This window comes from Tyto alba, unplaced genomic scaffold, assembly GCF_018691265.1.
Source record: "Tyto alba isolate M040663 unplaced genomic scaffold, T.alba_DEE_v4.0 Super-Scaffold_27, whole genome shotgun sequence".
In the NCBI taxonomy this organism is placed as follows: domain Eukaryota; kingdom Metazoa; phylum Chordata; class Aves; order Strigiformes; family Tytonidae; genus Tyto; species Tyto alba.
In genome coordinates this window covers 26,606,009-26,632,624 of record NW_024881301.1, presented here as the reverse complement: position 1 = coordinate 26,632,624, position 26,616 = coordinate 26,606,009, and the positions used below count along the sequence as shown (strand labels likewise).

Below are 26,616 nucleotides of genomic sequence, written 5' to 3'. Positions count from 1 at the left end.
AAGTCCTGAGGAGGCCCGAGGGAACTGCTCCCAGACAAATCGTGGCTGCACTTTCCTTGGGGAAGGTGAGCGAGTTGTTCCCCTCCCTTCTCTGATGCTCTTAGGAGCTACCTCGTGGTCTGGAGCTGCCCATGCACAAAATTCAATTGCACTTTTTGATGTCTGTGAGGCTGTTTAAAATGATCAGCTGATAGACCACCAACAGGAGCCTGCCAGGTGGTGCCGACAGCTTGCCAAGCCTGTCCGTGGGCACCACTCCCACAAAGAACTGCTTCAGAAGCAGACAATTTAGCAAATACAAACGGATCAGAAAAGAATACTTGATATCGAAGCTCCGTAAGTGGGCCCATATGAACCTCATGAGGTTCAATAAGGACAAGTGCAAGGTCCTGTACCTGGGTTGGGACGACTCCCGGTATCAACACAGGCTGGGGGATGGAGGGGTTGCGAGCAGCCCTGCTGAGAAGGACTTGGGGGTACTGGTGAATGAAAAACTGACTGTGAGCCAGCAATGTGCGCTCACAGCACAGAAAACCAGCTGTATCCTGGGATGCCTCAAGAACAGTGTGGCCAGCAGGTCAAGGGAGGGGGTTCTCCCCCTCTGCTCCACTCCTGGGAGACCCCACCTGGAGTGTCCAGCTCTGGGGCCCCCCAACATAAGAGCATGGACCTGTTGGAGCGGGATGGAGACAAACTTTTTAGCAGGGCCTGTTGCGATAGGACAAGGGGTAATGGCTTTAAATCCAAAGAGGTTAGATTTAGACTAGATAGAAGGAAGATGTTTTTTGCCACAAGAGTGGTGAAACACTGGCACAGGTTGCCCAGAGAGGCTGTAGGTGCATCATCCCTGGAAACATTCAAGGTCAGGTTGGACGGGGCTCCAAGCAACCTCATCTAGTTGAAGATGTTTCCTGTTCATTGCAGGTGGGGTTGGACTAGATGACCTTTAAAGGTCTCTTCTAACACAAACTATTCCATGATTCTATGATTCTAATTCACCATTCACAAAAGGTTTTGAGATATGCCATGGTAAGGTGTCTAAAGCAGTCTGATAAAGCAAATTATTTCAGCCCACTATTATTCATTATCTTTCAATTAACTGGAGAAACAGAAACTTCAAACTTGGAGAAACTGTCAAATGACAGAATAAATTATTAAATCCAAGCTTGTTCTACCAAGGTATCTGTATTACTTATGAACTACATATATTTGAATCAACCAAGGAACCATGAATGTATGCTGCTTTTAATGGAAGGAGATGTTTTAGAAAGAAGTAGTCACTTAGGGACTCCGGAAAGTAGCTGAATGAATGAGATATAGTAGGTTTTATCAACAAAAAAAAATCTTGCCATATATAAGCAGGGCACTATGAAGTAGGTGGTGATATTGCTACTAATACTAAGACAACTTCTGAACTTCTGACTTCTTCTGAAAGTCCACCTTTCAAAGTCAAGTTAAAAAATCAGATAAAATGCAAAAAAGTCCCAACAATTATCCAAGGTCTGGAAAACTTATCAGACAAGTAATTACTTAAGAATCTGATTTATTCAGTTCATGAAATTGAAAATGAAAGGGTACTTTTATCATAGTCTGTAAACAAGCAAATGGAAATTATTTTGGTAGCAAGGAGCTCTTTAATGGTGAATGTGTAACTCCTGGAAGTTATGATTGCACACATTCAAATAAGAAAAGAGAAGAAGCAGTCAGTTAGATTCCTCCCAGGAAACCTAAGATTTTCCATTATTTATTTGCAAGATGTGAAACTCTCTCAGAGGAGTGCCATAACTGAGTGGTTAGAAAGCCACGGGTGCAGGCACAGTGTTTCTCTACGTTTGCCCATGGGAATGGCTGGAAAAAGCCTGTCACTTCAGTTGATGATACATGCTTTAATGAGACATGATAAACACCTTTAAAGAGACATCCCCGTAGCAGACATGGCATGGACCCTGCAAGGAAGATGTTCTTCTGTCAGACAAATACCCTAATGCATCTCAGGTGGCCTTTCTATGTTGGAGCACAGGAATAAACATTCAGTATTAATAGACAACATAATACAACTAACATATTTTTTTAATGTAAGGAACATTTAACACAAAGTGGTCAGTGGAAATTTTGAAACTAATAGGTGAGACCATAGCAAGAGGCATCTCCACCTCACATCTCATGAAACAGAGCTGTTTCTGAGGCCATCAACTTCATTGTGGCTGCATGAAATTTCTGCTTCAGGGTTTTGTGCAAATCTCTATTGTGGATTCAGATGGAATATTATTCTACTGACTATAAAAAGGTTCTCACACCTTCTAATGAAGCACCAAGGGTCAATTCTCAGTGCTGGAGGTGGGGAAGTAGCTGTGGCCAGCTGTTTTTCAACCTCTTCAGATCCTGTCCTCATTTCAGATCAGCATCACTTACCTCCTACAGAGGTTTGATCTCTCCCCTCCATCTCTCCTCTCTGGGGTCCCCCGCATCCTTGTCCTATACACCTCTACCACCTCAAGAAAAGCATGAGTCTGAATGCAAGGAGACCCGCAACAACATTTCTTATGGACACCACAATGCTCAGAAAGTCTGTTTGCTTGTGTATCCAGCTTCTGAACACTGATATATTCCACAGGAGCTGCTAGGAACAACAACAACAACAACAAGACGGGTTTTAGGGCAGGTTTAAAGATAATAAAAATAGGAAAATGCTTACAGGATAAAGGTTGAGTAATTCTTTTGCACTGTGAGTAGTAATTTTGCCAGTGAAAAATAGGTGCAAAATAGCTAGCAGACATAGTAAGGGTGTACAGCTTCTCTGCATCACTACAGACAGCAGCACGAGACAGTGCTAAATAAATCTAAATGTATGGATGTATGGCCAACATTTGGTCACTGGATTTTAATAAAGGGCTCAGAGAGCTCAACAGCATGATGGACTCTGTAAAAAAGTGCTGTGGGGTTTGTGAATAATTTATCCCAGAAAGCTGTCTCTGAAAGAGTTTGAGTGAGTCATGAAGACCACCAAGACAGAGCTGTTGAGTTTACATCAGTGTATAATGTAGTTGCATTTTTCTTCTACTAATTTAAGGCAGTGGTATGATTTGGGATTACATTTTTGAAAGCAAACAACTCATCCAAATGCTCAGTAGAATTTCAGGGGTACAGGAGCATAAATCTTGCTTGTATAGATGTGCAGATGTGAACCTGGGAGACCAGCAGCACTGTGGTTAACTAGAAGCCCCAAGAGGTGCAATGCAGCCACAGCCTGGAATGGGTATGGTATAGACGTGCTCTAAGGCTGAATGGCTTCTGGGGTACAGAACACAGCTGCACAGCTGGTTCGGTTGATATCCAAGGGTTTAAGAGTTAGGCAACGTACTTTTCTGCATTTCTAGATCTTTTAAACAGCAAGAGATAAAAATAAGTGCTTGTATATTTGTCTCATGTCAGCTGTTCTCATCAGACCTCTGGACCTTATTCATTGCCCATTAGTGTTACTCAGTAACTCAGATCTAATATAATATCAGTTTTGCTGACATTTATCACCCACTGTCGTTACTGATTATTTGGATTTATTGCCTGAGTTAAGTTAGTTATTTACTTTTCATGACTAATGGATATGAAGGTTATTTGCCACCGTAAGTGGAGACAAACACAAAGGTTCCCAGGCAACTGGGATTGAAAAGAAGTCTGTAAATGGCTCAGTATATACTTTGTCACTTAAAACTGAGACTCAAACAAGACATATAGCTATATATGTATACATACAGTCATCCCAGAATACTTAAAAAAAAAAAAAAAAGAAACAAACAAACAAAAAAAAAACCCAGCCCAATTCTAGCTGGTACTTACTGCAGTGTTTTACTTTTGATTATAGCTAGTATGGTTACGCTTGTCTAACCCATGGCTATTAAAAATGTGCGTCGTGCCTGAGCCTACAGGATGACTGAAAAATATCTTTAATATAGAATACAGTTTCTTTCTAGGAAAATAAATACACATAAACATCAAAGTCCTGCTAAAAAGGGAGAACTGTTTACTTCTGGGGCAATGGTTTACGGACTTCCATAACTTATGGCCTGCCTGACCTTTTGCTAGAATTTGAACTACAACTTGCTGCAAAATGCAGTTGTCTGGTTCAGTGTGTCCTTGGAAAATAAAATCTGAGATGAATAACAGGTATACCTGGAAGATACAAAAAAAAAAAAAAAGAAAAAAAAAAAAAAAAAGGTTGGGAAGAGCATAATGGTTCCCTCTCTAATAGAAAGATTAATTATGTTACAAGTAACGGATGTTGTTTCCTGGATTGTTACCACGTCCTGCTCAAGTCCTTAATGAAAAGCTGTGGCATTTGGGGTTGATCCTTTTATAACTTGTTGTAGTTGGTTGCCCTTTACAGCTCAGGTTTGTGCATGCTTGCACGTGGGTGCTGCTCACTTGCATCCTTCAGGCATGAGTATTTTATGGGGAAGTTTACCAATATTATTTTATAAATTGATCTATGGGTGTTACCCATCTTCGTCTGAATGGCTATTGCTCCCTTGATTTTCTGGACATGGCTTTCACTGTTTCATTGTTGCTTGAGGAGATACAATCATCTACATGGGAAACAGTCCTGCAAATTTTCAGAGTCTGGAAGATGTGCAACGTGGCCTGTAAGTCAAAATATGCTGCACAAATGTGATGTTTATAGTAGGTCATACTTCTCATTTGGATTAAGGCATGTGCAGAAGACACATAACAAAGATCAGGAAGTATTGTTTTCCAGAGAGAGGGGTGAATATGATCGAGTTGCTTGCTTTTTTCCCTACATGATGTCTTGATGTGATTTGTTGCTGTGTTGGTTACTACACTGCTTATCTGGACTCCAGTGGGAAAAGGGGGACAGGCTTGATAATACTCTTTTAATAGCTAATAGCTTTTTCTCTGTAACTGAACAAGTAGTTACCACCTATTGCAACATAAATTATCACAGGTATCTTGCCATTAAGTTCTCAGTCTTTTGGAAAAGTGCATCCATCACCATTTCTCCTATGTACCAACAGAACCAGTGAAGTGGATGTCTGAATGCTTGTTGCATTGTATTGTACTGAGATGTTCTTTCCAATTTTTTCAGGCTGTACAGATGCGTTTCCTTTTGAATTACTATTTTGCCACTTTCCAGGTCATTTCAGTCTTCATTATAATTATTTTTTCCATTACTAAATCTCTGATCTGAAGGAAATTTATTATTCATGTTCCAGCCTTCCAAATGCTGTTGTGTCTTTAGATCATAATTTCGAGTTACTTGCCCTATTTCTGCTAGCTGATCTGCAGGCGCTGGTAAGATGCAACACTGAACATGTAGATCAGTTCCTCTAAGTTTTTCTCCACCATTTAGGAAGTCTTCACTTACACCCAAACATCAAACAAAGACATTGGGTTTTTCTTCTCTGCTTCTCACTGAGGCTCATCAATTTCTGCTGGTCGTAGGACATCTTGGTTAGGTCACCTGGCTGATACTTCAAACGGCTTTATATTTCCACTAGTCAAGGTCTATTTGCCTCTCTTTCTAAGATGTGACAAAACCAATTTGGCTGTTTCACTCTGCTTTGCTGGCTGCCGTGATTCAGCTTTAGGCTGCACTCCCTCTTCAGCCTCCTGGTCTTTCTGCCCTCTGGTGCATCAGCAACTCTCAACAGGCTGTCGCGTAGTTCATGCACTTTTCTTACAGATTGCCATGTATAGGTGATATAACAAGGATTGTTCCCTTCAAGTGTCATTTTGCAGGCAGATGACTGAATATGGTTGAGCAGTTTCTTTTCTGACCTGATTTTCCTGTATATTGCAATCGAGGGGTCAGGTTTTAAAAAACCCTCAGTGTATCTGGAGTGCACCATGTATTTTCTTTTCTACTGCCATGACTACAGAGCTATCTCCACTCTAATGGTTCTTCTGAGTTAGCAAAGATACCAATAGTACTACAGGCTGGTGCTCCTTGTCACTTGAGACTCTTGTTAATGAAACCAACTTACCAATATGTGCAGTATTTGTAGCTGTTGATAGCCTGAGTTGAAAAAGCTCTGGTAGGCTTTCTGTGCCTTCTCCTGTGCACGGGCATTGTTCCTTGACTTTGCAGTGTCCTTGTGCAGGATCTCCTTCCAAAATAACTTCTAACTCTGGCAGATTTTGGACTGTTTTGTTAGGGTTTTGGTTTTTTTGTTTGTTTGGTTGGTTTGTTTTTTCGTTTTGTTTTGCTTGTTTGTTTTGTTTTGTTTTGTTTTGTTGTTTTTTTTTTTTTCCTTTAACTTCTTTTAGTAGTGCATGTATCAGCTTGCAGGATGGGTGCACTATGCATCTTGAGCGTCTTTCTGACAGAAGGAATGGTGTAGACTAAAATTTTCCTAGGCCATGCCCCAGAGATGCAACTAAATCATGCCCTGGTCATACTTTTGATTTTTATGGGCATTTCTCCAGGCTTTTAAGGTACTTACAATCGCTTGATCGCTATAATTTTCCTTATTCATTTTTTAAGAGGAAAAATGTTACTGAAGCTAAACCTTTGGTTTTAGACATTCCCTGCTGGGCTTGCTTCTTATGCAAGTCATTTATTTTCCTTTCACTTTGGAGCATATAGATCTAGAATATCTAGATAGAAATATACCTAAAATATCCAGATAAAGAATAATTTGCTTACTGGCACTTTATGATTGTTCCTGCTAAGGTTTCCTTTTCCCATGCCTCATGGAATCCAAACCTACTGAGTTTCTGCTGTACCTGTGCTACACGCCATAGGGGTGCTGATAGGATTTTGCATTGCCTGTGTTTAAATGTTCTGTTTTGTGGCACATGCTCTGTGTAAGGTACCAGCTCGCTGCTTCATTCTGTGTCTTGGATCTTTTTGCCTTTTCCATTGTTAGATTTCTCATGACATTAAAAAAAAAAAATATATTAATAATAATTTAAAGTCTGCCTTCTGGCACATCCTCCTGTATCTATTAAACAGGGGCCCTGACTGTATAGTTCCAGAGGGTTCTTACTCACTATTAGGTATCTGATAGCTTTCTGGTATTCTTTTTCTTTTTATGAGAGGGCGATTTTATTGTGGAAAAGAGTGAGCTTCAAGTGCTTGAACGGGCTATCTATGCTTTTCCTGACTATTTCCTTTTTGCCTAAAACTACTGTAAAGCAAAGGAATGAATAATTGAAAACATATTTTTACACTACAAACCATTTATTTGAATTAGGTTTGAGAAAGAATAGCTCCATTAACTATTTCTTCTTAGACAAATGTTCTGCCATATTTTCATATTTGTAGATAATTTTTATATTGTTTTCATGGAAGACAATTATTTTCTTTCCACGTGTGACATTATGTTTTGCCATGCTGTCAATATGACTGGAGATACACACAAACCAGCACAAAGTAAACAGGCTTTTATCAGCAGAATATCTAAACACGCTCTGCTGTCAGTGGTTCAACTAGCAAACAGAAAAGGGGAGGGAGATAACAGAGGGCAGTTTGCACTGATTATTACACAGTTATTTCCAGGGAGATATGATATGGGAGATAGGCTGGTCCCTTACAGAGTGCTCGGCTAGCAAGGGCTCAGCGTCGCAGGGATCGCTGCCGCCCGGAGCTGGTGTGGGGCCAGGCGGCTGGGCGGACAAGCAGAGTGTTCCGCACTGCGGTGCTCCGGTCACTCGTGTGAATATTTTGCTCTTCCCAGGAGACAGCCCAAGGCATCGGGCTGCCAGGAGGGCTGGGTGGGTGCCCCCAGGTGTGCTGTGGAAGGGGCTATTGCGGTAGGTTTGAAGGAGAGCACAGGACGAAGCATGGCGGAAGGTTACCGGGTTCTTGTGAGAGGGACTTGCAAATTCCTTAGTATTTACATGGGAGCTTCGGTAGGTAGCTTCAGGTGAGATTTCATCAGGTTCTGAAATACTTAAAAATAGACTACTGTGGTCCTTAACTCCCTCTGTAACAGCTATACAGCCACTGTAGAGCTTCCCCTAAGCAAGGGGACTACTGAGTGGGGGTACCAAGGGTCCAAATTCAGGATTGAACATACTGGGAATTAACTGTGTGGCTCTTTTTTCAAATCTATTTCTTAGCGGTTAAAAACATCTTAAGAAATCAGATCATAGAGAAATTTATTTCCACCTTTGGTAAATTAAGAACAGTCCTTCACTGAGAAGAGCTTTGCCGGTTTTTGTTCCTACGTATTTCTCGATAAAGGGCTAAAGCCTTAAACAATCTACCTTCTCTGGGTGTTGTATGTAGTTATTGCAGCACTTAGCAATAGGTAGCAAAGTTACTGCAATACCTTGCCCAAGTGATTCGATTTATCTGCCCAGCCTTTTTAAGCAGTCAGTGATTGCAAAACACAGGAACCATTCCAGGAAGAGACCAGAAATCCTCGCACGTTCCCCCACCTCCCCCTCCAGGCCAGAGAAGGAGCGGGGAGCCGAACCGCGCCTCAGATGGTGACGGCGACGGTGAAGCTGCTCTCCCCGCCAGCCTGGAAGGAGGGAGGAGGTTTCCAGAGCTGGAAGAGCTGAACTGGGCAGACTCAGATACGAGATTTGGAGGCATAGTTGAAATAGTATAACAAGGCACATGTTTATCGTCAAATCGATGAGGAGCACAGTCGGTGTGAGTTGGAGGGAGGATTGGCTAAGGCAAGACTTCTGTCTTTGTTTCCCCAGGGAGAAGAGGCTTCATGGACACGGTGGTTGTTGATCATGGCAATAAACTTCAATCTATTACAACATTTCAATTTAATTGGACATTTGAGCAAGTGATTTAAACATAGTGATGCAATTTCTCCTGGTCTCATGAAAATCAGTATCTGTGCAAAGGAGGGAGATCCAAAGCCGTGTCTGTTCTGAGGGAAGGCGGGGGAGAGGAGGTGTTGCACACCATTTTGCAGGAATCAGGCAGGCTGCTGGCAGGACTGATACTGGCCTGCAGGCACCCAACAGCGCCTGCTGCCTCTGGCCCAAGGGAGCCACTGTGAGAGAAACAGGCAAGATGTGGAGGATACAAATCAGGAGGAAACCAGGTTTCATTGCTCCCGTGTCTCACAGAAAAACTTCAGTCTTGCTTTCAGGTTTTCATTAGCCAGAGGCTCTGTGCTCTGAGCAGAACTGCATGCAGTAAAGTAACCTGGTCTCTTGGGGGTCTCCAGTGCGTAATCCTGCTTTACCAGGGGAGGATAGAGGAGCACACACCTCAGAGATTTAGGGAGGGAAAAGAGGCGATGCACTGAAGGGGAAATAGATAGTATAGGGGAGGGGCAAACCCTTGTGCTTTATGAGCAGGGGGAGAAAAGACGTTTAAAAGAAAGGGAAACAGAGGAAATAGTGAAGCGATTTATAATGGGCTGTAGCAGTGCCTGAGGGGAAGTGTACTGCGGCACTAAGCATCCCAGTCATTCCGCCTACATCTTCACCAGCAAAATTACCAGTAACAGATATTACTTGGCAGGTATCTGTTGCAATGCTCCCTCTTAGCACATCCCACAAGGACTTTGTTAGGGCCATAAAGCAGACAAATTACAAAGCAGTAATTTCAGTGAGATGCAGATAATCATGTGGCTCAATTGCACTTAATTGTGTTTTCAGGGGCATTCCTGATCCCGTATTTCGTCGCTCTTCTCTTCGAAGGAATCCCACTGTTGCATCTCGAACTGGCCCTAGGACAGTGCCTGAGGAAAGGCAGCATCGGTGCCTGGAACACCATCTCACCTTACCTTGGAGGAGTTGGTACGTCTCTCGAGGTCCCGGCTCAAGGAACTGCAGCTGAGCTCCCGCCCAGCACTCACTTCCCACAGACCTGTGCCTGATGCTTGTTAGGATATAAAAAGAAATACTTGTTAGGGTATAAAAAGAAAAAAATTTACAATAAGGGTGGTGAAATACTGGCACAGGTTGCCCAGAGAGGTGGTAGATGCCCCATCCCTGGAAACATTCAAGGTCAGGCTGGATGGGGCTCTGAGCAACATGATCTAGTTGAAGATGTCCCTGTTTATTGCAGGGGAATTGCACTAGGTGGCCTTCAATGATCCCTTCCCACCCAAACCATTCTATGATGCTATAACTCTGTATCACTCCCACCAGGTGTTACCCCAGGCACACAAAAGCCTTAAATGCAAACCCCATAACCTTTGCTGTGGGAAGCATAACAATCTTGAGCTCTGCTGGCCAACGCTGCCCTGGTCCTACTATATCCTGGAGCTTACACAAGAGCTGCCTGGCCACAGTGCTTCTGGCTCCTCTCTCGGAGCCCCTCCAGGAGCAAGGCTGCTCCTGCCAGGGACAGTCAGACTGGAGGGAGGGACAGAAAGACACAAAAATCAGGAATGGGAACCTGGCACCTCCTAAAGATCCTAAAGCACGTTGGGAAAGTTTCCCTTCTGGGCAGGGGGGCACGGTGGGGCTACTGAAAGGAGATTAACTATGTGGCTGGGCACAAGGGACAGTGTGCATCAGAGCAGTGTGCAGTCCTGTACCAGCATTTTTTATTTATTTATTTTATTTTATTTAATATACACTGAAAAACCATCTCTTATATCTTGTGGGCATCGTTAGGCTGCAAAAAACTGAATGGGAGCTGCCACCATTAGAGGGCTGAATCATCGGCTCCATCAGGTTTGAGATAGCAGCCACTTGCCTGCAGGGGCAAGGGGAAGCCCTCAGAAGCTCCAGCCAGCACTGCTGGATCATGTCCTGCTTCAGGCAGATGCCTGAAAATGAGATTGGCAGCGACAGCCATGCCTACGGGGGTGTGCGGGAGGAGAAGGGGTGGGTAAGGGAACTTATCTGAGGGCCAGAGGGCAACCAGGAAGAAATACCAAGCAGCAGGGTGGTGCCTCCAGCTAAACCCATCTCCTACAATTAGGCATGCCGATCCTCCCTTTGCAAAAATGCAAGCAAGCAGAAGTTGTGGTGTTGCTATTTCTCCTTCCTTACTGTAAGGGCAAACAAGTTACCAATTTAGGGCGTAGGTGGATGATTTGGGACGAAAGAGTGCCTCGTGCAGCTATAGCATGCTGTGAAACTTCAGTCTCTCTTGGCATCTGCTATTAAAGTTGTCCCATGTTGTAGAAAACAATGTGTTATACACTAGAGCGAAGATTTCAACCCTAATCTTTTACATAAGGAGTGTCAGCCTTCTTGGAGCAGGGCTGGTGAGCTGGGATACTGTGCACCACTCTTGGCTACTGAGGACACAAATGTCCCTTTCATGTGCAAATCTCTGGGAGGAAACAGAAAATCGTGAAAAATTAGGAAATGGGAGCTTCTAAGAGTAAGTGCTGAGACTGCTAATTTTTTTCCAAAGCTTTTCTAAGTTGAGCTCTTGTGCTTTATGCAGGGGTTGGTTCGTGGATGGTGTCGGTCCTGGTGAGCTTATACTACAACACTGTTTTAACCTGGGTGATGTGGTATTTTATAAACTCCTTCCAAGAACCTCTTCCTTGGAGTGTCTGTCCTCTAAATGAAAACAGAACAGGTAACTACCACCTCGAGCATCGCTGCTAGCAAAAGGAGGAGCACAAACATCAGAGTCTGTGGGCTAACAAGGGGAAAAGGGAAGTTTTGTTTATTTTTTATGCTTGTGCTGTGATAGAAACACCAGTCTGAAAGAGCATCCTCTGCTTTCTGACTATGGAGAAATAGTCCTTTATCAAGACACACGTGTCTGCTATCATAAACTATCTATCAAGACACGTGAGATTGTCAGCCTAATTAAGAACCAAATTTATGACTATATCTTTCAGTAACTGCTTTAAATGAGACTTGTGAGTTTTTGTTAGGTGGTGATGCATTTATTATGACTCATAACAAGCTCCTATAGAACCTTTCATCTCATTTGCCATGATGTGTGCAGAAAGATCAGCTAACTTGCCAGAGCAGGAAACACAACCCTGCAGGAGAACTTTAGTTTCTGCCTGTAGATTGTTGAGACTACCTTTCCACATCCAACAAGACAGCTTCCTAGCGCAGCTAACCAAGAAACCCCTGAGAAGAGAAGCCACAATTGATTTGGCCCCAAGTTGTGCACAAGACCTGGTTTGTTTTCACTACGAGTGATGATAGCCTACTCAAATTCATCATCCTCGCAGGAACAACAAAAGCCAGAATGTCCACAACCCCTTTTGCTTGATTACAAATTGGGAGACAAAATAGCAATGTTTAAAAAAAAAAAAAAAAAAAAAAAAAGTAGCTAAATAAATAAAACACTTTTGAGGTAGCAGAGGAACTACTTAAAGAGGGAATCTTTGGTGTTCAGATCAAATTTGCACTACCCGTTCCAAAACCTGGTGTAAGACCAAAGGCAGTGTACATACGCAGGCTAAGGAAGACTGCTCTCACTTCTTTAAAATTATTTTTCAGCTTTCTTTTTTGCTCAGAGCATGAGAGACAATGAGTTCCAGGGCAGAGCAAGAAACATAATCTGAGTAAGAGGATAAGAAAAAAGACAAAACATAGCAGAAGTCAACTTTCTTTTGGAAACCTTAGGATATTCTGGAGTAGAAAGACAAACAGACATCCCCCATCTTTGTTACAGAAGTAGGGAAAATTATTTGGACCTTAAGAAATAGGATTCTTTAATTTCTCAGGGTACATATGTCCCAACAAAAAGCTAAACGTTTTCCAAACCTGCTTTGGAGATCAACTTTTTAATCAACTAGTTCAGTATATAAAAACCTGCATTTTTAGTTAAGCGTCTTTTCGATAATATCAAAGAAGTCCTTTAAGGGTGGAGTTTTCAATACCAGTGCCAAGATGGGAAGAACCTGCACTTCTCCATCACGATTGCAATGCTCTCTCCAGAGACCTGCTTCCAAAATGAGTCAAGGAGCAGCTGTTCCCATCCGCCAGGCTTAGCTGAATGTAGACTAAAATAGCATTATTTCAGGCTCACATACTTAAGCTGGGACCAAAGGAACAAGAGCAGCAAAACTTTTCACTACATAGCTAATTACTCACACACTCTGCTACAAGCCACAGACTTTCATTCAACTGACAGAGACCGTGTATTCAGAGGTAACTGGGGTTGTGCTGGTCAGTGTATGTCCAGGTGCACGTCCGATTCTGTTAATTCAGAGATAAGGAAAGGACACCAGCAAGTCCGAGCACACGAGTGTCCTCATACACTGAAAGAGGATCGCCAGCTTCAGGTGCAATGACATTTCAGTGGCAACCACACTTTCGAGCATAAATTTGTAACTAAAAAATCACTTGGCTAGATCAGTACATAACATCCCTGCAAGTTACTTCATTCTCCACCTTGCAATCTCACCAGACCGAGTTTTGTTTTAAAAGTTTCATAAAGCCACAATGACCACAGTCATAATTACTCCTCGTCCATCAGCCTTTTGCCAGCTAGGCCAGATTTCCCAGAATTTAGCCCAGAGTTGAGCTCAAGATTTTGCCACTACTTATGCAGGTCACTTTTCTTGCTTTTCGAAGGTATGCACCCTAACTTTTTGTCTGCTAGAATTTCTGTAGTATTTCAAGACTTACAAACCAGGAATCTCCTCCACTGTTTCTGCTGGGATTTGCTGCACCTGTTCCATTAAAAGTTGATAATTTGCAGATTATTTCTAATGTAATTTGCATTTTCTAGTCCACTTTTACTTCTTGGTAGACCTGTTATGGCTCTATTTTACAGAAGATAAAGAGCAAAATGTTGATTTACCACTTTTTTTTTTTTTTTTTTTTTTTTTCCCTACATTAGAAATAACAGTTTTATGATGTCTTTTGTCTGGGTTGCTTTTGCTCTTTTGAAATATTTTCCTATTCTCTTTAACCCAGTCAGGGCTGATGGCTCTGCCCCCCAGGGTCAGGTGGAAGGGTTCCTCTCTACAAACCTCTCCCAGAGCCGGGCTCCTCAGTCAGTCCTTTCTCCCGAGCCACAGCAGAAGGACCTGCAGCCACCCTCTCTCCCAGAGCCTGGAGGGCTGTGAGGCGAGGATGGAAGAGCGACACACTTCGATTCCTTGCCTTTAGTTGAAAATACTTGAATTAGCGTTTCCTGCATAGCAAGAGACTCCCTAAGAGGAATTTATCAGGGCAAAAAGGGAACCAGATTTGATTCACCATCGAGATTGTGGAGCTGGCTGCCCAGCATGCTTCCCCACTGGGGCAAGGAATTCAGAGGATCCCTGAGCGCTGCTAAGGGGCTTAATCGCCGCGCTGCTGATTCACATTTGTTTTCAGAGTTTTGTTGTGAATGGTGGCTGTTCTGGAAGTGAGCGAAAGGTCGCAAGAAAAGGGAGAAATGGGCCCTTGGTTGATGGTGAATCGAATTGGAGTTTAAACAGGAGAATAAGGGAGGTTTCCTGTAGCCATTTAACCCGTTCAGCCACTTCAAGCTTACTACCAGCAAACGCAGCATCAGGATGCTGCTGAAATGCAGCACCTCATCGTTCTCCTGCCTGCAGACATGTTCTTTCCCTTTGTGGTCACTCCAGGATGACTGACTTACCCTTCCGTGCAGGTGGAACGAGCTGCCCTTTCTCCAGCCTGGGCTGTCAGCCCTTCATGGCAGGAGAGCAGCCAACCGCCCTGCCCGAGCTACTCTGCTCCCTGCGTTAGGTAATCCCAGCAGGAGCCGACGCTGACGGGACTTGAAAACAGGGCTGCCTCCTGCTCTCAGGACACTCGTGATTCTGGCTAGGGGCAAAGGCAGGAGCTGCAGCACCCAGGGAACTTGGGTTTCCAGCTAAAGGTAGCGCGTCAGTGAGTTTCCTGAAGGACCTCTGTCAGCCTTCCCTTCAGGCATTTAGGTTGCACGTAGGCAGAAGAGTGTTCCTGGCCCCCTCCTCTCCAGGCACAGAGCCTGGCTGGGGGGCACCTCCTTCCCCGGGCATGGGTGCCCGAGGTCCCTGCTCACACAAATCCTGAAAATGTGAACCAGAAGAGTCTGATGCCTGGGTCTTGCCCCACTACGATGGCCAGGGGTTCCTGGCCTTAGGTGTATCCTCCGGTGCCTGCCTCTTGTTACAGCTCCACCAACTTGTAGACATACAGCTAAAAAAATGTCATAGTGTCCACTGCAATTACAGTTTAGATTTTACCTTGCACCGAATATGACACCTTTTGTATTTAGAAAGTTATCACCTGTAGAAATGCTGGTGATGTTCTGGTGAAGGTGTCATCTCCGTCTTGCAGTCTCAGACTGCCGTGACAGAGTTTATCTTGCTGCACATTACAGACAGTGCAGAAAGGCCAGTTCAGTCCATCTCTGTATTTGGTTTGGCAGCCCACAAGAGACCATCCTGCCGCTCTCTATTAGTATAAAGTACTGTTTCCTAGCCATACAGTGAGTGGGAAAAATATTACCAATTTTAAAATTTATTCTTATGCTTGCCACATTTTCTTCCAGGGCTCAGTGAAGAATGTCACGAAAGTACTGCAGTGAATTATTTTTGGTACAGGAAAACTTTGAACATAACACCTGACGTCACTGAGAGTGGCACGTTACAGTGGTGGCTCGTTTTGTGCTTAGCAACTTGCTGGGCGACTGTCTATCTCTGCACCATCAGAGGAATTGAAACCACAGGAAAGGTATGGAAGGAGTAGAGAAGTGCATTATCCCATACTTTGGATCTTGCTCTCCAGAGACCGAGTCTCACCACCAAGGAAAGCCTTGCCTTCCCCGTTGACCACAGTAGCATCATGCCAGCGTGCTCCTTGTCCGGCAGAGTGGTAACAGTGGTGCAGGTGGCTCAAAATCACACCTCTCCTTTCCCATTGCAAATGCTTCTGCTCTACCAGTCTCCCCTCACACAGTGTTAAGAGCAATTTTGTCACAAACATGTTCTGCAAAAGTGCATTCTACTTCTTTTAAAGATGGCAATGTCCATCCATTGCTATCTTATCTAATATTGTTAGGATTGTATATTACAATAACATAAGTGGGATTTATCAATATTATTGTCACTAACTGTGTATCTGTCTGTCTTCTTACTTTAGGCAATTTATGTAACAGCAATATTTCCTTACCTAGTCCTAACTATATTCCTTATTCATGGACTCACTCTACCAGGAGCCACTGATGGTCTGGCTTACCTCTTCACCCCAAATGTAAGTATTGCTGCTATAGTCAGAAATACTATTTTTCCCTTTTCTCCCCCTCAGATCTCATACTATGTATTAATTTTCCAGCATCTCCAGATCAAGCTCTGTATGCAAGAGCTCAGCTAAGCTCTTTTTTTTTTTTTTTTTCTGAGATTAAGTGATTTAGCATTTTAATGTACTTTAGCAAGAAAAGAAGCAGGAAAGTACTTAACAGTTCAGTAACAAGCATACCAGAAAATACTGGAAAACTGAGTATGTTATGGATGCCTTGGTCTTGAATGTGTAAGTGAAACTGATGCATTTCAGGAACAGAATCATCTCTCTTATGTATAAAATGGGATTTCCCTGTCAATGCTACAGAATTTACACAACCTTAATCTTTCATGAATTTACAAGGAAAATGAATGAGGAATTACACTGCAAAGCGATTTTTTTTAAGGTTGAAAGTAATTTTCTCCTTCTCCTGTTTCTCCATAGCTGAAGTTTTCCCCACCCTGTAGATGCCCCTAAAAGACAGACCTGCTGGAGAATACCCCTCTCCCATTTTTTCTCATCTTCTCAAAGGGACAGGAGTCCCAGATCCCCCCATATGCTGGCCATTTCAGAGGGATCCCTCTACCTTGTCCTTTGCGGCCTTCCCAAACACAAAGTCAAATTGTCCCACCATGTGGTTGCTATCAACCGTAAGCTCCTCACAGCTCTGTCTTCGTGCTAAAAAGCTCCATAAAGGGGCGAGCGTAGAGGAGGGAAAGCAGCACCCACTGACAGACGGTCTCAGAGCATCCTCTGCCTCTGCAGCCACAGCAGTGCTTCCCCCCACAGAAGCACTGGGTATTTCCCTTTCCCATGCTACACCAGGAACACAGGCATCAAGGAAAACATAAGTCAAGAAGCCCACAGGTATGTTACATGCCAGCCTGGAAAGGGGCAACAGCGAAAGCAAGCTCAGATGAGACACCTTGTTTATGCCCTGCCCCTTGCAAGCCCAGTGGCTCGGGCACCCAGCTGAACACTCTCAGAGCTCAAAAAGGACAACCTGAATCTTTCCAGAAGACCAGGACGTGCACTTGCATTTTTGTACAGCCCAGAGAGGGCAATAAATGCGTGGTGCAATGTCTTAATGAAGAAAGCAGATTAGATAACACAACCCAAACAGGGCTGGGCCGGTTGTTGTTTGGTCTCAGCCCGGCTGTTGGGTTTCTCTGGAAGAGCTCGGGCACCTTGGGAACTCACAATCATCGCACGGTGAACTCAAAGCAAAAACTAGATTTGTGTGTATTCACAAAGCCTGGAGGTATCACAGGGCTGAGGGGGAGCGGGTCATCATAAGAGAAGAGCTGGATGGCTTTGCAGACTGGCGCCAAGAGTCAGACTGAAAATCCAACTGCAATCAACCAGCAGTGAATGATTAGTTGGTTTGAGGAAGTAGATCCTGGGGACATCCTTGAAGAGTCATCTGAAGATGGTTTTGGCGATGAAATTATGTTCTTATCTACGAACATGGAAAAGCTGATGCAACAGCCTGGTAAGTGATATCTGCTATGGGTGTTGCTATTGCATAGAAAGTTACAGTGTAAGACAGAGAAATGGCTTTGTTAAACTAACATACCAACTGCTGGGGAGGATTTTAGCACTTCAAGGACTTCAGAAAGACAATAAGCATACAACTGCAACATTTCCTTTCTCTCTTCTTCCCCTTAACCCACAGCTGCAGTACCAGTATTGCCTTTTCTGTTAGCCTGTTTAATGAGGAACTATTCCCACCACTGTCATCAGTAAATACATGCGGTTTTTTTGTTACCCTTCTCCACAAGGGATGTCCCAGAATTGTACAGGGGGGCTATTGGTTTATGTTTTTTTTTTTTTTTTTTTTTTTTGGCAAAGATTTACCTGGCCCACACAGACCACATTAGCTTGCAAAACTGTAAAGCATATTTCTTAAGTGTGTGCTGGTCTAATCTTCTTTTCCCATCTATTTGCAGGAAGCTTGTAAAGTTTTAGCAAAATAAAGTAGGAGTTAGCTCACCTGCTGTCTGTTTCAGCTTGCTTTAAAAAAAAAAAAAAAAAAAAAAAATTTGAAAAGTCAGCCTTCTTGACATTCTCCACTCATTGGAGGCAATACTTTTTCACTTTTTTCCAATTCTGTAGTGTAGCAGAAATTGTAGTTTCTCTTTAATAGCTGCCACATCCACTCTCTGGCAACTTACACCTCACAGTTGTTTTTGAAAAATCTGTGAAAGAAAGTAATACTTAGTGCTAAAAGTCATATCTTACCAAGTTTCAACATCATAATCACCCAACTGAATTTAATTTTTTTTTTACCAAATTGCCATTGTTTAAGTTTATTCAATTTCCAAGTTTTTATTTTAGTTCTCATTAGCAAATATCACAAATAATAACTGCATGCATATAGATTTTAAATATGGCAGGCTGTGGTCTTATTTGCATGGAGAAATACACAGTTGGCTTTTTGCCATCTGACACACTTTCAGATCTTAAATTCTAGAACAAATAACGAATACTTCTTTTCATTGACTTTCAGACATGGAGAAGTCTGATGATCTACTCATCCTCTCTAAATCCTTGGCTACCTGGAAAGTAAAGCTGCCAAGAAAACAAAAAAGATACTGAAGTTATGCTCACAGACACTTGAGGGGAAAGCAGAAGTTGTACAAAGATGAAGCAACACAAGAGCTGGAACAGAGACTTTTGGAAAGGTTCTTGTTAAAAAAACATAATCAGAGGCAGCAGAAGAGGGATCCCACCAAGCATCACCAATGATCTCTACACAGTTCAGCTTCTGTGAACATCTCTGTCAGCCCAGGAGCACAAATGCCTCCTTCTCCCGTCTCCTTCACACCTGAAAGAGCTTCAGAGATTGTAAATATATGGGGATTCTCTGGCAATGAACAATTCCAGGAACTTGGTTAGGAAACTGATGCCTGTGCCCAGAGCTCTGGCTTTTTAATGAGCAGCGAGAATAGCCAAGGAAAAGGTAGCACAGGCACCAGATCTTCTATCACAGAGGCAATTTGCAATTTTCTCCTCTATTTTGCAGATTAGTTTTACATTTGATATATTACTGTGAATGGACACTTAAAATTCCTTTCAAGATTGTGTCCATATTGTTTCTGGTATTGAGGTAGAATGAAAATACTACCTTAATGAACTGCTGCCTTTAAGTGTGGTATTACCCGTTGGCCACTTACTTATGAGAAAATTAACAGCTGTTTTTACACCAAAATTACACATCACAGGGATCCCAGTATTTTTAAATTCTGTTTTAAAGAAGTTTCTCTCCGTGTTTCATGTATTCAAGCATCCAAACATCTCAGCGCCCAGGAGGAGTAATTAGGCTTCCCTTCCTCATTACTCCTGTGTTCATTCGTTTACATTCCGGTTGTGAATCTTCATCTGCATGTTTCTAGCTTCAGCACATTTTTTCTTCTTAAAACACGCTCGTGAAATCCATATGCCATATTACTGAAAATGGAAAACAACATCTAGATTAATAATTTTCTTAAGACCAGATAATGACATTGCCACAGCACGCTTGCCTGTCCACTATTTCTTCAAGTTTGAGGGGTTGATTAGTATCTTTTAGAGTCAATAAATGCACTGCAGCTATCACCAAGACTCATTTTGAAACTATGTCCGGAATCATTTGCCGAAGTCCCCAGTCAGAAAGCCAGACCTGTAACAGTCACATCTCTCAGCACTGACAACTGACTTGGCAGCACTTGATCAAACTGTGAAGGCCACGCAGCAATGCGAATGCAGAGTTTCTGCACCGCCACAGCAATCTAGTTCTGCTCCTGCACGAAGTCCCACCAGTGAGCACTCTGGCATTGGAGGGTTTGGTTATGATCTTTTCATATAGAGAAAGGTTTGTCTAAGCTGAAGCATTTCGGCCAGTAATAGTTACACGTACCTGCTTGCTATGCTGTGTCGTACAAAGCGCTGTACCAGTTCTGCTGTGGTCAGGGCACCGGTGTACTTGTGGAGAAAGTATCTGCAGTGATGGCATTCGCGGCACCCATCCACACTGAGGTGAAACCATTATTCTCGCTCTTCAAGCTCAGGCCAGCTTCAGAGAAACCCAAAATGCTATTAAGGGCCTTCTGCCATACTTGCCTCTCATTCACAGAATCACGGAATCAAAGAATCCCTGCCCAGAAGGGACCTCACGGATCATCTGATCCAACCTTTCTTGGCACAAGCATGGTGTAGACGAGATGACCTGGCACTCTATCAGCTGAATCTTAGAAAGGTTTAATGTTGGGGAACCCACCACTTCCCTGGGGAGATTATTCCAATGACTGGGTGTCCTCATTGTGAAAAATGTTCCTCTTGTTTTGAAATAGCATCTCCCCCCGAGTAGCTTGTACCCATTGCCCTTATCTTTACCGTGCGACTCCTTGTAAAAAGGGAGTCTCCGTCTTCTTTGTAGCCACCCTTTAAATACTGGAAAAGGGAGGTAGGATCTCCCCTGAGCCTTCTCCTCTCAAGGCTGAACACACCCGGCTCTCTCAGCCTTTCCTCTCCTGGCAGGCTTCCCAGCCCCTGGATCATCTCTGGGCCCCTCCTCTCCAGCCTGCCCACAGCTCTGCTGTGCAGCGGGGACCAAACCCGCGCCCAGAATTTCACGCGCGGCCTGACAAGCACTGAGCGGAGAGGGGCAGTGACTCCCCCCTCTCTGCTGGGGGTGCCCGTGTTGCTGCAGCCCAGCGCCCTGTTGGCTTCGTTCGCCGCCGCCGCGCACCGGTCACTCGCACGGAGCTGCTTGTCCCCCCGGGCCCCTTCCCGCAGAGCTGCTCCCCCGACGGGGACATCCCGGCCTCTGCTGCGCTGCTGGATGTTTTCCTAGGTGCAAGACCTTGTCCTTCCTACAAATGTTCCCCGCAGGACCATTCCTACAAACGCTCCTGGCCAGGTAGTAGGATCGATAGCACAGGCGCGTAGACACGACACAGACAACACACAGTTTGCCCTGGATGACTAGGGTGCAGGTTTGACCCAGACTGATGTAAAACAAACTGGAATACCCTACAGCCTTGGTATGACTTTTGGGACAGCTGTTTATTAAAACACTCATTCTTACCTATTAATGGTTTCTATTCCCCCTACTTGATAACAGATCAGAAAATAACTTACCTGGTAGGGTATGAATAGAACACACCACCACTTAGTTTCTGCAGAAACTAGTATTTATTGAGCGCACTTACATTTTGCACATTACTTATATTTTATATTTTTCCTTTAGACTGATTTTAATGGTAAGATTCCTTCTTAGTGCAGCTATTTAAAACAGCATATTATTCTCTGTAATCCAACAACTGTTGACTTTTTAATTTAGCTTCCTCTAGCATGTCTCCCTTATATCAAAATTCAGATTTCATTCTGTCAACTTCTCCTTTTTCCTGTGTTTCCCTTTTATCTTTTATTGATGTTTTCACAGTACTTCTAATTTAAGATGCTCTTTTTAATTGATATCCTCTTCTTGTCTGCTTGGGATTTTAGTATTTTTAAAATTTTTTTTAGGAAAAGTTGGAAAGTTATGGAATCACTTTGTGTCTTAAAACAATGAAGGTTTAGTATTTGTTTATCCAGTTTTAGAAAGAGAATATTCTTAAACTGTAAGTTACCCAGTATGCGGATTAACAAAAAGAAATAAATGGAGGAAAAATGTAATGTACTATACCTATTGTGTGCCTAATGCCAATCATTTAGAAACACATTTTTACCAGACAGGTGTACAATGAAACAGATTCTATAATTACTGCATACATTTTAAAAGACCAAATGATGTCTTCAGAAACACCTGCTTTACTGACATGTTTTGTACTAATTCCCATTTTCAGTGCATTTAGATGGCAACACAACTCACAATTTCAGAAGTAATGTAAGCGAAGAGCTATGAGAACTGGGGGAGAAAAGGAAATTTTAATTAAAGCCTTATATATGCATTTATTCCAATTATTTCAGCTGAACAGTTTGAAAAATCCCCGTGTATGGCTTGATGCAGCTACCCAGATTTTCTTCTCTCTCTCTTTGGCTTTTGGAGGGCTTATTGCATTCTCGAGCTACAATCCACCAAAGTAAGTAGAACTATATCCTTTATACATTGGCTAAATTCTTGCTGCATTTTGTGCAATTTTCTAAAATTTTCAAAACTCTTTCCTTAGGATATTTATAAAAGATTCTAATTTTTTCTAAAGGACCTTAACAGCTGCTGTCTTTCTACCGGGCTGGGGAAAAAAAAAAAAAAATCTAAAAAAATAAAATGCTTGCAGAAATACCTGAGAGAATCACAGATAAAATACCACCTTTTTTTAGTCACTTCACTTGTTTGAATGCTATTTCTAGAAATGACTGTGAAAAGGATGCTGTGACAGTAGCAATTGTGAACAGCATGACGTCCCTCTACGCTTCCATTCCAGTCTTTTCTGTTTTGGGGTTTAAAGCAACCACAGGCTACTGGGACTGCTTGGACAGGTGAGAAACTTGAGTTTCCAGTGTTATACTGTGGTTTAAATGCCTAAATAGATAATGTGTTACTTGAAAAACATGCATTTAGAGAATTTATTTTCACTACAAAGGAAAAGCATCTGTATGGAGAAGTAATATAAAAAATAGAAAGTATTATGGCACTGAGGCAAGAACAATTAGGGGCAGCATTTATAAGAAGCAAGACAAATTATAAAACAATCCACTGTAAGTAGTGCATCAAGGATCACATCTCAATCTCAGTTAAAAAAACACCACCTTTTCCTATTCCACCAGATTCACTAAGTTATTAAACATAAGTGGTGTAAATGGTGTGGAGAGCTGATAAAATAAATCCAGAAATGTTTTAGAGACTGCATCTGCATAGCATTTCCAGCCACATCATCTGCAAACATTTAAACTAAAGATATGTTGGCTTCTCTGGCAGGAATATTATCAATATCATCAATGAATTTGATCTTCCAGAAGAAAGCATCATGCGACAGAACTATACAGCCTGGATTAGTTTTCTAAATTCATCATATCCAGAAAAAATTTCTGGGCTCAAACTGAAAAGCTGTGACCTTCAGGAATTTCTTGATCAGGTACTATAATTGCTTTGAGCAAAGTGACCCTTAACCAAAATATGTAGAAGGAATGGTATCTTCCTATTTCTTGTAAGTACTTGTACTTTAATTGTAATGAACATATTATACATAATCCTGACAATTTTTTTCAAAATTTGAAATAACAACACTGCTGTAGGACAGTCTGAACTCAAAGCCATCTGGTACAGCATGCAAAATTACACATTATTATCACGAAACTAATCTTCAAAAGTGCTCCTACCTGGAGCCTACTGTGGACACAAGATTCATTCCTACTTTGATTTACAGGAATAAGCACAACAGAGGAAACACAATTAGCTGAAAGGTTATACGAAAAGGGTCCTAAACGGGAGTTTCCTAAATCCATATTTAGGAAAGTATCCAAAAATCTATTAAAATATTCACTGTTTGCCTTCAATCACATATATATGATCACAGGAAGGTATCTTATCACTGTCTTCTCTTTTATCTTCCTTTCCCCATCTTTCTGTTCCCTCTTGTCCTCTCCCTTTTATTTTTTCTCCTCTTTGCACAGGATCTCACCAATATTTTTATTTTTTTTTCCCCAGCTCCCCTACTCCCGGCAAAGTACATCACGATCCCCTCCCTTTCCTTTTTTTCCAACCCTCCTAAAACATTTCCCCTACTACTACACACAAATGTTTCTTCTCTGTTTACTTCTCCAACCTCATTCCACTTGCTCCAGAGAACCCACCAGTCCTGTAACTCCCATTTACTACTCACCCATCCGTACTCCCTTGTTACACATCCTTACCACCTCATGAGTAAAGAACAGGGCCATGGCTGGAGGAGAGAGTAAGAAATAAAGGAGCTTGAGAAGAAAATAAAATAAAATTTTAGGACAAAAGGATGGACACATTTGCTAGGGACAGGATTTGCTAATCCACAATAGCCTTAACACACAATGATGGTGAAATAAGTTGTTTCACTCACACAGCGTAGAAGCCCAAGGATGACATTCCAGCCCTGACATGAGACAGTTTCTGTTACATCTGGCTTCCTCTGATGGCATCCATTTCTGATTTATGGTTTGACATATTTTACTTCCAAATTACAGCAACATTAGCATTTTCAGTGATTAGATTTAAATCCCCTTGTCTTTTAGAGGCTGAATTCAAAGAAATTTGGCCAAAATTGGGATTTTTTAGCCTTTTCTGCCCTGGTAACTGTGGATTTTTTTTGTGATCAACAGTTCACCAAATCTCTTGCAACTAGAGTGGCACTCATATCCTTATTTACGTACTTTTCTTTCCAGCAGCTACTACCTTATAGGTTTTATTTTTAAAAATATATTTAAGATGGTATTGAAAAAACAATTGCTATTTCAACTATAACTCTCAGATCTGCTTTACCCTGGACTCGTCTCTCTGTGCAAGCTAAAATTCTGCTCTATGATTGCCTACGCACCACTGATAAACCATTTAAAATTAAAATCCCCACAAACACTTCCCACTAACTATTTTCTCCGTTGCTGGCTGCTACAGAGCCCCACAGGCTGACCGGCATGTTTGATTCCAGCAAAGGACAGAAGCGTGTCATAATTCTAGATACATGAGAAACTTCATTTATGTCATTATAATGTATATTTTTATCTGTTTGTGAATTCTGCAGAGTGTATCGGGAACTGGCTTGGCTTTCATCACTTTCACCCAAGCCATCATTCTCATGCCAGGCTCCCAGGCCTGGGCCATCCTGTTTTTCACAATGTTGTTCAGCTTGGGCCTTTCTTCTATGTTTGGGAACATCGAGGGAGTCTTCACTCCTCTTCTAGAGCTTCAAGTTATATCTAAATCAATACCCAAAGAGTTATTATCTGGTAAGGTATTTGCTTTGCTTTTTTCACAGAAGGTGGCTTCTTTATAGATGCGCAAACTACCGACTGCTTAATAAATATCACAGAGGGATTAAGAATTTTTAATATTAACTTAGCTATCTCATAGTGTTAGTAAGGGCAGCGGATTGTGTTTGCAGAAGATAAGCACATCATAGATGGGGTAGCAGTTATGGCAGAAGCTGTCAGATGACAGCATTACATTGCCCTGCCAGTTTTCTTCTTAGCTTGCGAGAGCTGTTTTAGTCTGAGAAAGCTTGTTAAATTGCTTTTCCTGAAGTCACATTCAGTCTGAGCTGTTGTAGATGTCGGGAGGAGCCTGGTCTTCACTTAAGCCTTTGGAACCTAAACAAGTCACTTAAAAGCAACCAGTGACATCAGACGATCTGCCACAACCACTTGCACACGAACTTAACCACAACTGTAAGATAAGTCATTCACCCCTGTTTCATTCAGGTTTATACTGCTACAGATTATTTCACATTTACTGTGAAAATGCCAGAGTAGAAAATGACCACTCGGGAACTGAGGAATGAGCGCGTACGATCCTGTTCTTGCACCCAAACCGGAATCTCTTCGAACCAGAAACGGTTACTAAACCCAACCCGATCCTCAAGAACCAGGCTCAGTGAGAGTCTGAGCGATCCTACTGTGAAACTGGTCTAGAAAAATTGGTCTAGAAAAATTTCTGGCCATTTGAAGTAACGGATTAACACTTCTGCAATGTGCCTCTTTAAATTCTTATGGGGAATATTGCTGTTATGCCTTTTTTAGAGTCTTCCTGTGGCATCTAAATTATAACCTTCTCATTTTACAACTCCTTATGGAGAAACAAACTTATTTATAACTTGATGAGGTAACCATATTATTTTGAAAATGATTTTCCAATTGTGAGTTTTTTTTTAAAAAAAAAAAAAAAAAAAGTCTGGAGCTAATTTTACACCACATTGAACCAAAGGCCATCTCAGAGTCAGAAGCAATTAGTAACACAGCATACAAAGTAACACAGTAACAAAGATACCTTTTTTTCTTCAGGTATAATATGTCTAATCTGCTTCCTCATTGCTCTGTGTTTTACCTTGGGTTCGGGAAGTTACTGGATTGACATTTTTGACAGCTATGCAGGCTCGTTGCCTCTCCTAGTCATCGCTTTCTTTGAAGTGATTGGGGTTACGTATGTCTATAAAATTAAAAGGTATGTTGGAAACGTATGGAATCTTTTTCTCGTAAGAGGCAAATGCTTTTTCCTCTCAATCCATATATGTTACATACAGGTGTACAACATTAATTTATTTCTGTAGCACTTAGCAGCTCTGTGAATGTAGTTATCATTCTTTGCTTCAAGTCTCCTATATTTGTAAAACAGGAGGGATAATCTCTGCGTAGCACTTATGGAAGGGGGGATCTCAAGTTTAAAGCTAGAAAGTCATTGCAGTTCTTGGTCAAGAGGAGTTACACCATCTTTCAAATAGCCTCCTATTACTGCCTTTTTTTATTTTTTTTTTGTATATTCTTGTATTTTTTGTTTACCATTTTTCCCTCCAAACTTCCTAGTAAGCCACATGAAGTAACTCCCTCATGTTAAAAGGCTCAAACCGCGTGCTGAGAATCTCCACA

The 26,616-nt window shown here is 42.2% G+C and overlaps 1 protein-coding gene across 1 annotated transcript in view; it reads left to right on the top strand.

Annotated features, from left to right (window-relative positions):
• The window catches only part of LOC104365109 (sodium-dependent neutral amino acid transporter B(0)AT3), a 30,557-nt gene that overhangs the window by 528 nt on the left and 3,413 nt on the right, over positions 1–26,616 (top strand). The window contains exons 2-10 of the mRNA XM_032989004.2: positions 9,589–9,729; positions 11,339–11,476; positions 15,359–15,540; positions 15,949–16,059; positions 22,039–22,151; positions 22,420–22,548; positions 22,988–23,144; positions 24,780–24,984; positions 26,035–26,194. Coding sequence (XP_032844895.2) covers positions 9,589–9,729; positions 11,339–11,476; positions 15,359–15,540; positions 15,949–16,059; positions 22,039–22,151; positions 22,420–22,548; positions 22,988–23,144; positions 24,780–24,984; positions 26,035–26,194 — 1,336 coding nt within the window. The remainder of the gene's footprint in view (positions 1–9,588; positions 9,730–11,338; positions 11,477–15,358; positions 15,541–15,948; positions 16,060–22,038; positions 22,152–22,419; positions 22,549–22,987; positions 23,145–24,779; positions 24,985–26,034; positions 26,195–26,616) is intronic.